Source organism: Coloeus monedula (assembly GCF_965178545.1).
Source record: "Coloeus monedula genome assembly, chromosome: 6".
NCBI classification, from domain to species: domain Eukaryota; kingdom Metazoa; phylum Chordata; class Aves; order Passeriformes; family Corvidae; genus Coloeus; species Coloeus monedula.
In genome coordinates this window covers 40,468,951-40,483,268 of record NC_138786.1, presented here as the reverse complement: position 1 = coordinate 40,483,268, position 14,318 = coordinate 40,468,951, and the positions used below count along the sequence as shown (strand labels likewise).

The window sequence follows — 14,318 nt, the reverse complement described above, 5'->3', positions numbered from 1 at the left end:
CTCTAATCTCAGGAGTTTAAGGTTGGATGGCCTTTTGCATTCTCTTCAAATACAAGGGGCTGCCCTTCCTTCATCTACCTCATTTCATTTCCCCCGGTCCCTCCTAGCATTTGTCCTGTCCACCTGAAAGGGTGGTCGTGCCCGTCCCCCGTCCCATCCCGTCCCGCCCCCCGCCCCCGTCTCTCCCCCTCTCCCACCTCTGTCTCTCCTTCTTTCCCCACAAGCTTAAACCAATTACGCAGCTTTGCAAATAAAGTGCCGCCCCGGGGGGAGTTGCAGGCGAGGGGGACTGCCTTGTTTGCAGGTGCATCTCCGGCTTTGTAGGTGCGAACGCCTTTGTGCGGCGGACAAATGGGGAGAGGAGGAGGAGGAGGTGGGTACTTCTGCGACGTAAGATCCACATCAGCTCAACTCCACTCACATCCCAGCCGCACTTCCTCACTTTCTCAACTGTCTCGCCCCACACCGCTCCCTGCCTCCTTTTTGGCTGGTTATAGAGCAGAATTCAGTAACCCCCGCCCCTCCTGAGAGCTGGCTTCCTGCTAGGTCGGGCTTTCGGGCTCTTTTCCTACTGCCCGTCGCTCGCTTGCAAAAAGGCTGGATGGTTACACCGGGCAGGTTGGCTCCATAATGTTAGGGACTGTGAAAATGGAAGGGCATGAAACCAGCGACTGGAACAGCTACTACGCCGACACTCAGGAGGTGAGTAAATCCCAGGGTCTGGCTTCGCTGATGCCCCTGTGCAGGGGAGGGGAGGACCTGGGGGTGGCTAGGGGTCTGGAGGGGGCAGCAATCGGAGGAATCGGTTTGCAGTCCAGATCCTGCCAACGCAAACGTACCTCCCCCTCCCTCCGGCGCCGAAACTGGCTAGGCTTCCCCAAGGAAAACACAGCTTCCAGGAGCCCTGGAGGCGTTTGGGGAAGACGCGGGGCGGCTGCAAGCCCGCCAGGAGGGCCGGGGGCCCGGGGGCTGCCCTTGATCTCATCTAAGAGGCGTAATCTTCTCTCGCGCCGTGCACAAAAGCACGCCGTAAACTCTTGGCTCGGGGCAGAGGACTCGCCGCGCCGCCGGCACCCGACTCCTTCCCGGCAGATGGCAGGGGCCGAGGGAGACGGACGCCAGCGCGTCCTGGTCGGAGGCAGCGCCTTCCCCGAGCTTCTCCGCGGGACCTCTCCCCTCTCTACTCGCCACCGCCGGGCCCTCACCTGTTAAAGCCGGGGGAAAGGAAAGGAGGGGGAAAACCAGGCGTTTGTCCATACTTTGCGGACGGGCTGCCTGCGGCGTGCGCTGCTGCCGCGGGCCGGCTGGCGGCGCTGCCGAGAGCCGGGCCGGGAGGGGGGCCCGCACCCGGACCCGCCGCCCCCCACCCGGACCCGGTCCGGACCGCGGCACCCCCGAGGCGCTGCCGCCCCCCGCGCCTGTTTGACAGCGCCGTGCATAAAGAGGAGGAGAACCGGCCCAAGCACCCACAACTGCGGCGGAGGAGAGGGCCACGGCAGCGCCCGGAGCCTTCCCCGCGGCGCGGCCCTGCGGGGCCTGGGGTCCGCGCTGTGCCGCTGAGGTTCTGCAACGGGGGTCCCGGGAGAAGCCAGCGCCCGGCAGCACGGCCAGCAGCACGGCGGATTCCCGCCCGGGAAGGAGCCGTTTTGAGGAAGTGCGGCAGCGAGGCAGCACCTGGGTGTGCGCACCCGGGCATTGCATCAGCATACCCGGACACACGGCTCCATAGTCCCCACGCCTCGTCCCGCACCCGGAGCTGGCACACGCGCCCATAGGGCCACGCGGACACAGGCAGATACGTGTCACCAGGCTGGCATCTCCTTTAATAAAGGAAAGTCGGCTGAGGGCAAATAAGGGTCATCCTAATTATGTGCCGTTTCCAGACTCATTTTTCCTCGCTATACTCATTGTCCACAAACATAAAGTTAAACGAACTTCGCTTTTGCTATTTTTTTAAAACTTCAGTCTTTTCTCCTCTCTTGCCATTTAATTTGAATAGCTGCATGAATGCAAGGTGGGAAACTCAACCGCCTTCTACCATCTCAAATAATTAATGCCATCCTCTAAATCAAAAGTGCGGTTATAAGTTAGTGAAATTTGTGGGGATCAGAAATGAATTTTATATATTTAACCGTTGCTTAAACCTCCTTTCCTTAGCCGTAGTTCGAGTAAACTGGGAACGTCTTTCTCTCTCCTCTTAAATAAGATGCCATACCAGAAAGCACAATTTCGGGCTCCCCGACTCTGCCTTTTTTAAGAGTTGTGTTATGTGGTAGGGTGCTACAATTTTTTCCACGTCGTGCAATTGTAGGAAATCATCTCAGAGAGGAAAAGTTCAGGCTTTTCAGACTTTGGGAAAGTTTGGGTGCTTGATTGGTTGGTTGATTTTTTTTTTTTAACTTTAATTTAAAGACTGTTTTGATAGAAAATGTAGACAAGGGGAAAGCTTTCCGCAGATGAAAAAGGCCGACATGGCCTGTTTGGTTTGGGTGAGGGGTTTTAAAATTATTTTGCAACAAGACATTGTTCCATCTTCTATGTTTCTTAGAAAAGAAATTTAAATTAGTGCAGGAAGGAAGAAATACGTGAGATTTTTCTTAGAAAATGCAAGCAGTCTTTCTCCTTGGTGCAAACACTGTACGCCCATCCATTTCAATAGTCTGATGAGTTTAAGTATTTAACTAGTGAGACAGGACACAAAAACAACAAAATACGGGAATGCGCCGGGAGCACACCTCCTCCCGGGGCAGTCTGAGCCCGCAGCCCGGCTCCGCGAGGGTGTGGAGCGGCTCCGGGAAGACAGTCGGTTCGTGCGCCCCGCTGATCCCGGTGCAGCCCGCACAAGCTGCGACACGCCGGTAAACCGGGAGCGCGTCCGGAGAGAGCACCCCCGCTCCGGGTCTATTTATAAATGTATATAAATATGAAATAGATCTTTTCATGGCAACAGCTGCCTTTCCGTGCGGCTTTGGGGAAGCTTTTTTCTGGTGTCGGGGAAGCGGCCGGCGTCCCGTAGCAGGACGTTTGCACGGCTGGCCGGGCCAGGCGGGCGGATCCGGCCCCTGCGAGGTCTTGCCCCACCTCTCTCCCCTCTAACTCCGTCTCTTTGTCTCGCTGCCCTAGGCCTATTCCTCGGTGCCCGTGAGCAACATGAATTCGGGGCTGGGCTCCATGAACACCATGAACACCTACATGACCATGAACACCATGACGACAAGCGGCAACATGACCTCCAGCTCCTTCAACATGTCCTACGCCAATACGGGGCTGGGGGCTGGGCTGAGTCCCGGTGCCGTGGCCGGCATGCCGGCAGGCTCGGCGGGGCCCGTGAACGGCATGCCGGCCGGCGTGGCCGCCATGGGCACAGCGCTGAGCCCCGGCGGCATCAACGCCATGTCTGCGCAGCCGGCCCCCATGAACGGGCTGAGCCCCTACGGCGGCATGAACCCCTGCATGAGCCCCATGGCCTACACCCAGAGCAACCTCGGCAGGACACGGGACGCTAAGTCCTTCAAGCGGACCTACCCCCACGCCAAGCCGCCCTACTCCTACATCTCCCTCATCACCATGGCCATCCAGCAGGCACCCAGCAAGATGCTGACGCTGAGTGAGATCTACCAGTGGATCATGGACCTTTTCCCCTACTACAGACAGAACCAGCAGCGCTGGCAGAACAGCATCCGCCACTCGCTCTCTTTCAATGACTGTTTCGTCAAGGTGGCCCGCTCCCCCGACAAGCCTGGCAAGGGCTCCTATTGGACCCTGCACCCTGACTCCGGCAACATGTTTGAAAATGGCTGTTACCTCCGCCGGCAAAAGCGCTTCAAGTGCGAGAAGCCGGCGAACAGTAAAGCCACTCAGGAGGGCAGGAAAGATCAGGCCGGGGCCTCTAGTTCAAGCTCCAACTCCCCCCTGCACAGAGGCCACAACAAACCCGCACAGCTGGACACCACCACCTCTCTCTCCAGCTCCAACCCGTCCACCAGCCCCCAGTCTATGGACCACAGTGGATCAAGCACGGAGCTAAAGACGTCGGCCTCGGCCGCCTCCTCCACCATCAGCTCTGTACCCACCTTGGCCTCCGTCCCACACCCCCCTCACTCCTTAGCCCACGAACCTCAGCTCCACCTCAAGGGCGATCCCCACTACTCCTTCAACCACCCATTTTCCATCAACAACCTCATGTCCTCCTCGGAGCAGCAGCACAAGCTGGACTTCAAAGCCTACGAGCAGGCGCTGCAATATTCCTCCTACGGGGCCAGCATCCCCGGAGGGCTGCCCCTGGGCAGCGCCTCCATGGCTGGCCGGAGCAGCATCGAGCCCTCGGCCCTAGAGCCCTCCTACTACCAAGGTGTGTATTCCAGACCCGTGCTAAACACCTCCTAGCTGTGCAACCCCCGCCACCAGGGCCGAGACCCCTCCTCCCCTTCCTGGCTTCTCTCCCTGCTTTCCCTGAGACAAACCAAGGTGTTTCCGCACGCTGCGTGCAAAGGACTGTTACTTTTAAATTGTCTCTCAACGCGTTGTGTGTTATGATCCACCACGACCTCCTGCAAAGCCGGCCGCGTCCCACTTGTACATACTCCCTCCGGCCCCTGCCGCCCAGCCCCTCTCCCCGGAGACCTCCCCAGCCTATGCAGGGTGTTATTAAAAAGAAGAAAAAAATGTTGAGCTTGTAAACTACTTGTTTGTGCTTTCCGCCCCCTCGTCTCCCTCCCTTATGTGTTCTATAATCTCATGTAAGTTTACAGGTATGTGGCAATACTTTAACAATACGGAGATGAAGAAGAGAGTAGACATTTAAGACTTTTTTTTAATTAAAAAGGCTTTGAAGGACAATACTGCTGTGAAGTAGCAAAACACTAAGAGAATCTCTAAGCAACAAGAGGACTATTTACTTTCTTGGATCATCCTTTTGATACTTGCAAAATAAACCTTCGGCTACTACAACCCGCATAAACCCGGATACTGCGGGCCGGATCCTGCACTCTCGAGGGGACCAACTGGAGCTTTGGAGTGCAGGATGCGACCCTTGTCTTTTTCCAAGTGTTACCTGTTTTGGGATGTAATATAAAGTTACAAGAGGTCACAGCCAGTCGGATTTTTTTTTCCTTCCCATCTGTTACTGAAGATTCTAGTTCATCAGGAACTCTCATCAACATGTGAATGACATACTTATTTAATTTGTCTTCATTGTGTACCAGCTAGAACTGTGTATCTATAACCAGGTTATTTTCCCCCTCCCCTAGGAAACATTGACTATTACACTGATGCAAGGAAAAGAGGACAGCTCTGTCTCTCCCCCCTTTTCAAACTTGTCTAATAATTTTTTTTGTGGCCGTTTAATTATTGCCATCGTTAGCTTATTTCATCCAGTGTTATTGCACTTTCCACAGTTTTACACGGTGTTAGCATAGCCAGACGGGTTTTATTATTATTCCTGTTCGCTGTTTCAATGTTCTTAATTTATTGCATGGTTTATATTGTTTTCTTTCTTTACAGCTGGAAATTGCTTTAAATGACCGTAAAAAAAATAATTACACGTGAATTTAAGAAATTTTGTTAATTTTATAAATGTGATTGTAATTGAAAAAATATTTTGATTTAAAACGATAACTGAGAATTTAATGCGTGAAGTATGTTTTTGATTATTTGCAGTTAAGGACTTTAAATAAATCAAATGTTATCAATTAAATACTTCTGCTATTTTCTTACAATATTTCTGGGGCGGGTTACGGAGGACGAAGCCATGTGCAAGAAAATAAAAACGTAGCGCTTAAATGTGGATATGAAGAGGAAAGATTTGCACGGCCAGGCTTGTGCAAATGGAAGGCGGGGGATGCGCCCGCAGGGTGTGTTTGTGGGCGCTGTGATGCCACCGGCCTGTGAGGCTCTGTGTGTGTGTGGTGGTGTCCTTTTTTTTTTTTTTTTTTTTTTTTTTCCTGATTCACTGTGCTGGGATATGTTGAGGGATGGCAGGAAAAAGCATCCCGAGGCGATGTAACCTCCTCGCCTCCTCGGTGTTTTGCGGCCAGAGCTGCCGGGGCGGCGGCAGCCAGACTCGGCGTTTCCCCGCCGGACGGGACGACGCCCACTGGGAGCATCCCTAGGGCGGATCCACGCCGCTCCGGGCCGCTGGAAAGGCCCAGATCCCGTTTTGTAGTTCTGGCTCGGAACCGTCCGTCGGAACGACACCAGCAGCCGCGCTGGAGAGCTCTGGTCCCCAGCAATAGACGTTGTCGGGGGAGGAGAGTTTAAGTGTGAATGATTTCGCTGTGCCGAGCCCTGTTCGTGCACGGCCGCCAGATAAAAGAACCGTGTAATTCTCGTAATTATCACATAATTGCCCCCTGGTTGGTTAGGGACAGCGGCGACAAACTAAATTAAGGCTCGATTTAGAAAAAAAAGCCGAGCCAGCGTCCCAGAAATCTCACCACATTCCTCCAGCACTACTACCCAGCGAAAAACGGGAGGAAAAAAAAAGTCTTGGGAGAGCCCCTCTGCTTTTCGAGTGTGGCCGGATCAGCAATGATCCGGGTCGGAGATGCGCGCAGGGCTCTCCCGGCGACACGGAGCTGTCTCCCGCGTCATGTTGTGCGGGTGCTCTTGGTCGGGCGGGCATTTACTGCAGGTCCCCCCCGGCTACCTCATGCAGGTCCTGCAGCAGGGGGGAGGGGGTTCTGTCCCTGTCGCCGTGTGCGGCCGGTTACCCCATGGCCCGACTGTGTGGCACCTTCGCCTCTAAACGTCCCGAAATGGCAAACATCAACAGACCCCCCGCAGCCAGGGGCAGCTCGGGGCTGCTCGGCATCGAGTCTGGGCAGGCGGATCCTACCCAAAGTCCCGCTTCTGCCAAAAGGAGCTTCGTGAGACTCGAGAGAGGATGAAGCCAATTTTCAGCAGGACTTCACTTGTCTCCCACAGACTAGTCTATAGAGAATATGCCATTGCAGAGTGGAGACATTGATTTAATGCCTTGGGCTTATACACGGAAAATATCAATCGACCGATAGCGATAAGGCAGCAAGTTTCACATATCAGCTGAGGAGCACACACCGTGTGTAATGGAAATATTTGGGGCGTGGGTAATAAAAGCGTTTAAGCGAACCGGCGCGGCTCCAAACCTCTCAGAGATAAGGAGCGGAGCCTGTCACGAATGCAGCGTGTGCCCTTTCGCCACTCGCCACCAAGATTATATTCCTCCCCTTTCTTCTCGTAGGCAAATGGTGTCTGCGGTGGGCAATGAGCCACTGACAAGACAGGGATGCAGCTCATGTTAAAAACTCGGGTCCCTGGCTCAAAGCACGCAGCATTCTGTGATCAGTTTAAGATTTGGAAATCAACAGCAGGGCGAAGGGTCCCGTTTTCCGTTCCGCTCCTAGCTGCCCTGCTGCTGCTGCATTAATCCTGTGCTCAGGGAACCCCCAGCCAGAGTGCAAAAATAAGCTAAAAATGGGCTCCACAAGAAGAGGGTGCACCCCCCCGCCCCTCAATGTGTGTAGAGGAGTTTGCGAGCATCTCCTCCCAGCCGGACCGGTCGCTCTGTGCTAGAAGGGAAGGAGCTGGCGGGTGCGGGGCTTTTGCCCCTGACAGAGATAGTGTTTCAACCCGGCGTCCGGGACAGAGGCAAAGCGGGAGCCTGCCAGGCTTCAGGTTCCAGGCTCCGACCGACGCCTCAGTTTACAGGGGCAACTTCGTCTTTTCCTGCTCGGCAATTACCTCCGACCAGCCACGTGCGAGGGAGCGAAAACGGCTCATTTAGCGTCATTAAATACAAGCGGGGAGTAAATCGGGGCGGCGGGGAACCTCTGTAAAGATTTACGCGGAGTTTGGGCGGTGAGGAGGCCCCGGTCCGGGACGAGGGGGAGATGCTGGGTGCGCCGGCGGGGCAGGGGCTCTCGAGGCGACGCGGCGGGGACCCTGCCGGGGACGAGGGAACGCGGAAGGGTCCTCTGGCGCAGCGGAGCCCTCCTCTGCAGCAGGGTCCGGCAGTCCTGCGCCCGCTGGCAAGAGGGGCACGATGGGGCCCCCTCCCGTGGCACCTCCTCGGAGCACCTGCGAGAAGCACCTGCCCTTTGTAGAAGGGAAGAGTCGGTGGAATAAAAGCAACTTCAGCCGCCCAAGTCAAGTGGGAGAAATAAAATCACAAGTAACTGCTGGGTTGTTTCCTGAGTGCGAATGGACAACACTGACATCTACATCGGCAAACAATCGGAGGACATACATTGTTTGGAAGGAATTAATTTAAAATGTTCGGGACTACTGAAAGACCAGAAAGAAAAAAATGCCGGACAGTTTTTCATTTGAATCCTATTAGTGTCAATAAAACATAAGTAAATCGTAAAAGAACGGCGCGAGAGAACACTTCAGCCACTGGCATAGCTTCAAAAATTGTTCTGAAATGTGTTGAGTAGGTATTGAAATTGGTCCGTCAGCATGAACACGAAATAAATGAATTCCCTTGCTGTAACGCCAATTAGTCTTTAGAAGAGCAATTGTCTCGGTTTTAGTTTTACAGTAATATTATAGATAAAACACTGGATTGCAATAACAATGCACTTTGTATGGTTTCTTTTCTGTTTTGATAAATTGGAATCTAGGCATATATGCGTGAGCTTATGTGATTAATCACTCTGAAAAGAACATTTTTAAATCAGAGACTTAATAAATAAATAGATTTCGTGTGCATTTTCGTGATAAATTTAATTCGTGAAGAAGCAAATTATCCTCATATAAATATGGGATATAAAGTTCTCTCGGGAGGAATATAGATGCATATATTGTATATATTAACATACATATAATTAATATGTATTTGTTTCCAGGGGAGACAAGTGGAAATATACATAACATGCAATGACCAGGCAAAAATCACACCACAATAGTGCACAGAATGTGACCGGAGTACAGAATGTACACGTAAGTCCCCGCAAAACTCCCACGCTGCAATATTGTTCAGGAAATATAGGAGAATGGTTAATAGCTAAAATCAAAATGCAATTAGCTTGATTATTTACGTGTCAAGGGTCGTGCAGCAAAATGGTTCTTTTTTTCTTCTTCTTCTTAATGCGAAGCCAGCCTTCTGAGCTCTTAGCAAAGGCAGAGTAATAATGTTTTTAAAATAGTTTGTACATTTTCGGCAATTTGTAGTTTCGAAAGGTCTATTTCAGCGGGAGAAAATAACTGGGGGAAGAGAACAGTGAAAAATCGGAGGCGATAAGAAGAAAACCTGCCTTTGTTCTCTCTGCTATTTTCTAATAATTATTCTGACCATTGTGACAAAGTAGCAGTTAAGGACAGATCAGTGTAAATAACGTCGCATTTCACTTGCAAACCGTGCAACTTTCTGGCCCAAGCCTTGCCATGGTGTTTGTTTCTCCTCTTCACCTCAAACAGAAACTCATTGAGATTTCAGATCTTTGAACTTTGGACAGATCAAACTGCCAGCGCTCACCTTTGTCTCCAGTCATTAGGATTTAAAGCATATGTAGCCTTATGGCAGAACCCATTTGTCTCTACAAGGGGAAAAAGATGCGATGTCCTCTCTTTCCCCCCACCCTAAAACTCCTACATTTAGTTGAATTCACAGAAAGGATCATTTTCCGGAATGGCGCCTCTGCTGCGATAGCATTGCTCGAATGGGCTTTGCTCAGGCGAGTTACTTCAGGGGAAGTTCGTCGTTGTTTTGATATTATTGTTGTACAGTTGATAAACTAATTTTTCCCATGAAATATTCCTACACCTGCTCGTTATTCCAAGGGTGAACTACCAGCAGACAGGTTATTGTTGTTGTTGTTAGTTTTATTATTACTATTATTATTATTATTATTATTATTATTATTATTACTGCAGCCAGCAGGAGGAACAAGCACTGAACCGGAGCGCTGCTGTGTTCCCCCCTGCCCTGCGCTCGCCCAGGCTGTCCCCCCGCAGCGCAGGAGGCTCTGAAGTGGCGCGGAGGCGACACGGGAGCGAGCGGGACGGGGCCCCGGTGTGCCCGGGGTGTGGGTGCCACTGACCTCCCTGCCCGTCCCGGTCTCCCGCCCGGTGTCGGTAGCCCAAGCCTTCCCCAGCGGACGGCGTTGCCCTCCTTTGGTTCAGCCCAGCTCAGGGTTAGGGACCCCCGTCCTTCGCCTTCACTGAGTCGCCCGAGGCAATAGAGCGGGGCGGGGGTCCCCAGGTGGACATGTTTCGGGTGACTGCATTTCTGCTTCCGAAATCGGGCCCGTTCACACACCACTTGGCAGTGAAAGAGTGTCGAGTCCGCCGTCGTCCGGTAGAAAAGCCACCCCCATCATCTGGAGCGGGGGCATCCCCTTCACGGACGGGTCGCCCCTTGGCCACGAGCGGTCAGGCGGAGGTGCCCTGTGTCCCCGGGGCTGGCACCCGCTTCGGTGAATGAGGGGGCTCCGGGAGCTGCCCGCGCCGCTCAGAGTGGGAGACGCGTGATACCACTCCCCGCCGGGCTATCAGAGCACGGAGGTGCGGGCGTGCTCCGGGGGACTCTCTTCTCGCTCCGAGCCTGCCCGGGCACCGACGTGCAGGGCTGCCTGCCCCGGGAGTGGGATCTGGCCTTCTCCAGCAACCATGTCTACAGCAAATACCGCCTTTGTGCCCGATCCTTCTAAGTGCTCCCTAATCGTCTACATTTGCCATCTACTGCGCAATAGCTGAAATATATTTCTCCCTTTATTCCTTCTATTTCCCGAGCCTGCCCGGCGGGTTGCTAACACATATTTCCACCGCTTATGACCGACAGAAAATGTAAACATGTTGGTTACTAGGAGGTGGGCCTCATTCTGCAAACCGGGATCTCTCCATAGTGACTCTCAGTAATGACCTCTTTAGCATAATAAAGACCCGGGGGCGGGGAATCTTTGAACTGCGGGGCAGGAGATTGGAATAAGAGCATGTCTGAACTTATTCAAATGTATGCAACAACTTTTCTAGTTCTAAGGTTATCTGATGTGAACAACAGACGTTTTACCTCTTCTTGTTTTTCCTTGCCTGGTTGCTTTATCTAAGGAAGTACTTTACAAACTTCAGGTATGTCATTAACTTATATGAAATGGAAAGGGAATAACAACAAGTGACAAAATCAAGTCCCGGCCCCACATTTAGTCGGAAAAAACCCAAACCCTCCCCCACACACAGCCCCAGCAAACTAATAATAAAGACTCTTCTTTAGAAAGGGGGCATGCCCTCCAAACACAAGACAGCAGACCTAACATCACGCCCCGGCCACCAGGAGCCCCGGCAGAACGAAACGGCGAGCAGAGGTGACCCAGCACATCTCTCCGAGGTCCCCCTTTCCTCCCTCAGAAGAGCCCGGGGTCTGTGCATACGGCTTGCCCGTCTCGGCCCCGTGGAGGAGCAAACCAAGAGCCAGGGAGCATCTCTACGGGTCTCCCTTTAAAACACCGCCATCGGGGTATCGGTGTCCAGAGGACAGGGGGAAAAAAGAGCCGCTGGACGGTGCAGAGCAGAGCTCTCCCCACCCCACCCCCCGGGCAATTGTTCCCTTGAGCCCCTATTAATGCGGGACATATGTTATCCACAGGCAATAGGCAGCGGGAAGACTTCGCCATCTAACTTGTTGCTCAACTTACGAGGCGGTTCTCATCTTCTCATCAAAAGCCGCCGGTCTTTCTTCAGCCGTATGGACAAAAATGTGAACAACAATGCCCGCCTCCCTTCACTTCAAAAGCTGCCAGCGCAGAGGCTACCCAGAGAATTTTCTCTCTGCCTTTCATTCCCCGTTTGAAAAAAGGCACTACAGGGCCAAGGCGCTCCTAATACTCTTTGATGGGGATTGAATTCATTATCTCCAATAACACAATTGTGCTTGGCCAACGAAAAGAGCAAAGTAATACTCATCTAGAATTAGAGAGCAGGGCTCAGAAGAAAGGGAGCGGGAGGGTGGTGGGGGGGTGCATTTCAAAGGAAAGGGTGGGGGGGTGTAATGAGAAAACACCTATATCACAAATCGGCTTGAAAGGAGGGGGTCCCCAGAAGTTTAAATTGCAGAAGTGTATTAAGTGGCGGATTGTACGGCTCCAGGCATGTTGGTGGTCTGACTGCGCATTCCCCCTCCGCCGACCGAGCCGGCAGCAGTGAGCTTGGAGGTTCTTGACATTTCCCTCCAGGGACACCGCCGGGCCCGGAGGGTTCCGCCGCTCTGCTCCCCGCCGCGGCGCACCCCGACTCTCGGCCCCGTGTCAGCCGGGCCGCGGGCGGGGGTCGCCTGCTTGGACTTTGCCCGGGTGCAGCGCAGCGCCCGCCGCCCCTCGCTGCTCGCGCTGGCTTGCGGAGACCCAGCGGCGGTGGGAGCCGCCGACGGCACAGAGCAGCCCAGCAGGCAAACAGTCCTCTCCTCCGGCGTCCCCCCGCCTCCTCGGGACCGCAGGGATACCCAGAAGCCTGCCCTAGGGGTCGGGGTGGGGTGTCTCAGCACCATCACACCCCGCACCGTCCAAGGCTACAGGAATGCAACAAACCGAGGACCACTTTTTGCGGGGGCGGCGGGTGCAGCCCGGGCTACCGGTGGCCCAGCGGAGGAGGGAAGGAGATGGAGGAATGAATGAATGACGGAGCGGATGAATGAATGAACGAACGAATGGAGCGAATGAATGAATAACGCATACACAAATAAATAAATAATAGAGCACAAAAACCAACCGATTGGAAAACCGCTGTGTTAATATGAGAGATTAAAATATTTGCTTGTTTGGCTTCCAGCGCAAATGTTTTCTTTCGGGTGTTATCCAAACAGGCTAATTTTCAAAGCCAACCAAAATACAGCAATGAGAGGCTAAAGTCGTTGCACGTGCGACGGGCGGTGATGGGGCCCCGGGCGGGTGCATTACACGCGTGTCAGCGGGCACGAGGAGCGGCGGCGAGATGGGCTAGGGATGCAAACCCCCGTGTCTGACGCGTCCCTGCTTACCGGCAAACGCGCGGCCATCCCACCACAGAGCCCACTTGTGTTTCCAAACTTCCCAGCGCCCACTGCAGGACCCCCATAAGAGCTTATGGAATTGCAGAAGTGGGAGCCGCCAGAACCCCCAGAGATGCTTTTCGGAGGCAATCAATACCTTCTAGGCATTGGTAATCACACGGAAGGGGCCCAGAAACTTCCTGCCTTCTCTGCAGGGTCAGAGGGACACCACGCTTCCCAAAAGTCAAATTGCGCTCTGGGGAACAGGAGTTCTCCCACTCCACCCTAAATGGGGAGCCTGGAACCTTAAACTGGCCAGCCGAGGGTTTCTCTCTGGCAATAAGAAATCTCTTCACCTTCATTAGCAGGTTTGCCCCCAGAAGGGTCACACTGGCCAAACGAGGAGACAGGAGGAGAGAGATGACCTCTCCCAGTCCCCGTGGGGGTTTCATCATGTGCAATAATGCTGACCCTGTCACCTTTCCTCTTACAAGACAAAGCTGACCTTCACAGGACTGGTTTCAGTGGATCCACACTCATCCTTTTAAACAGTCCCTGGGCAGGGGGTAGATTTTTTCTTTTTTCTTTTCCTAATGAGTGTGACCGAGATTACATGGACCTCAGCTGAGTCCAAGGTTCAAGGATTTCAGGATATTTCCCACTTTGGAAAGTGCCGTAGAGGTTTGGGGTGGTTTTTTTTGTTTGTTTTTGGGTGTTTTTTTGTTTTTTTTTTTTTTTTTTTTTAATTTGAGTGGAAAGAGCTCCTTATTTGTTTAAGAAATTTGAAGAACTCCAGAATAAGGTGTTTGTTCCCCGGGAAAGTATTAAAATACTTGTGCTTTCCGCAGAAGTAGGAGCAGACCTCACATTGTTTCTGCTAGGGTCTGTTTAGACTGAGCATTCATGTTAACTGGCTAACTAAGAATTTTACAATTTGTAATTTACCTCCCCATGCATAATAACTTCACCAAAGTGTACATTAAATCACCGTATAGTTCATGTCCAAGAATTACTCTTCACAAGTCAGCTTACCTCAACGATCAATGTGCCATTTATACTTTTACACAATAGACTTTAATTGCTACAAGGCTGTCCTTTGGTCTATGTGAAATAATTTGTTTTGCGCCATAGCACAAACAGGGGATTAGGAGTTCAGGTAAGGAATAAGCAGCACCAACAACTTAATTCCTAGGCAACAAAGATTCTACTTTCATGCCAGATTTCTTTCTAGTAAAAAGCAGGACACAGCACCATCTCCAGCTCCCTGGACCACTCAGACATTAGTTAGCCTGCATTTCTTTCTGGTTTAAATCTCTCCAGGGTTTCGTGCCCTTCATCCCCTCCAGAGCAAAAAGTTGCATGTAATGCTATGCAGTGCTAA

The 14,318-nt window shown here is 52.5% G+C and overlaps 1 protein-coding gene across 1 annotated transcript; it reads left to right on the top strand.

Moving 5' to 3' along the window:
* Window positions 1-630: 630 nt before the first annotated feature.
* On the top strand, window positions 631-4,866 carry FOXA1 (forkhead box A1; the record flags this gene model as incomplete). The annotated part of the gene is made up of 3 exons (XM_082284140.1): window positions 631-702; window positions 3,124-4,351; window positions 4,826-4,866. The coding sequence occupies 3 exons, from the start codon at window positions 631-633 to the stop codon at window positions 4,864-4,866; spliced, it is 1,341 nt and encodes a 446-aa protein (XP_082140266.1).
* Window positions 4,867-14,318: the final 9,452 nt, after the last annotated feature.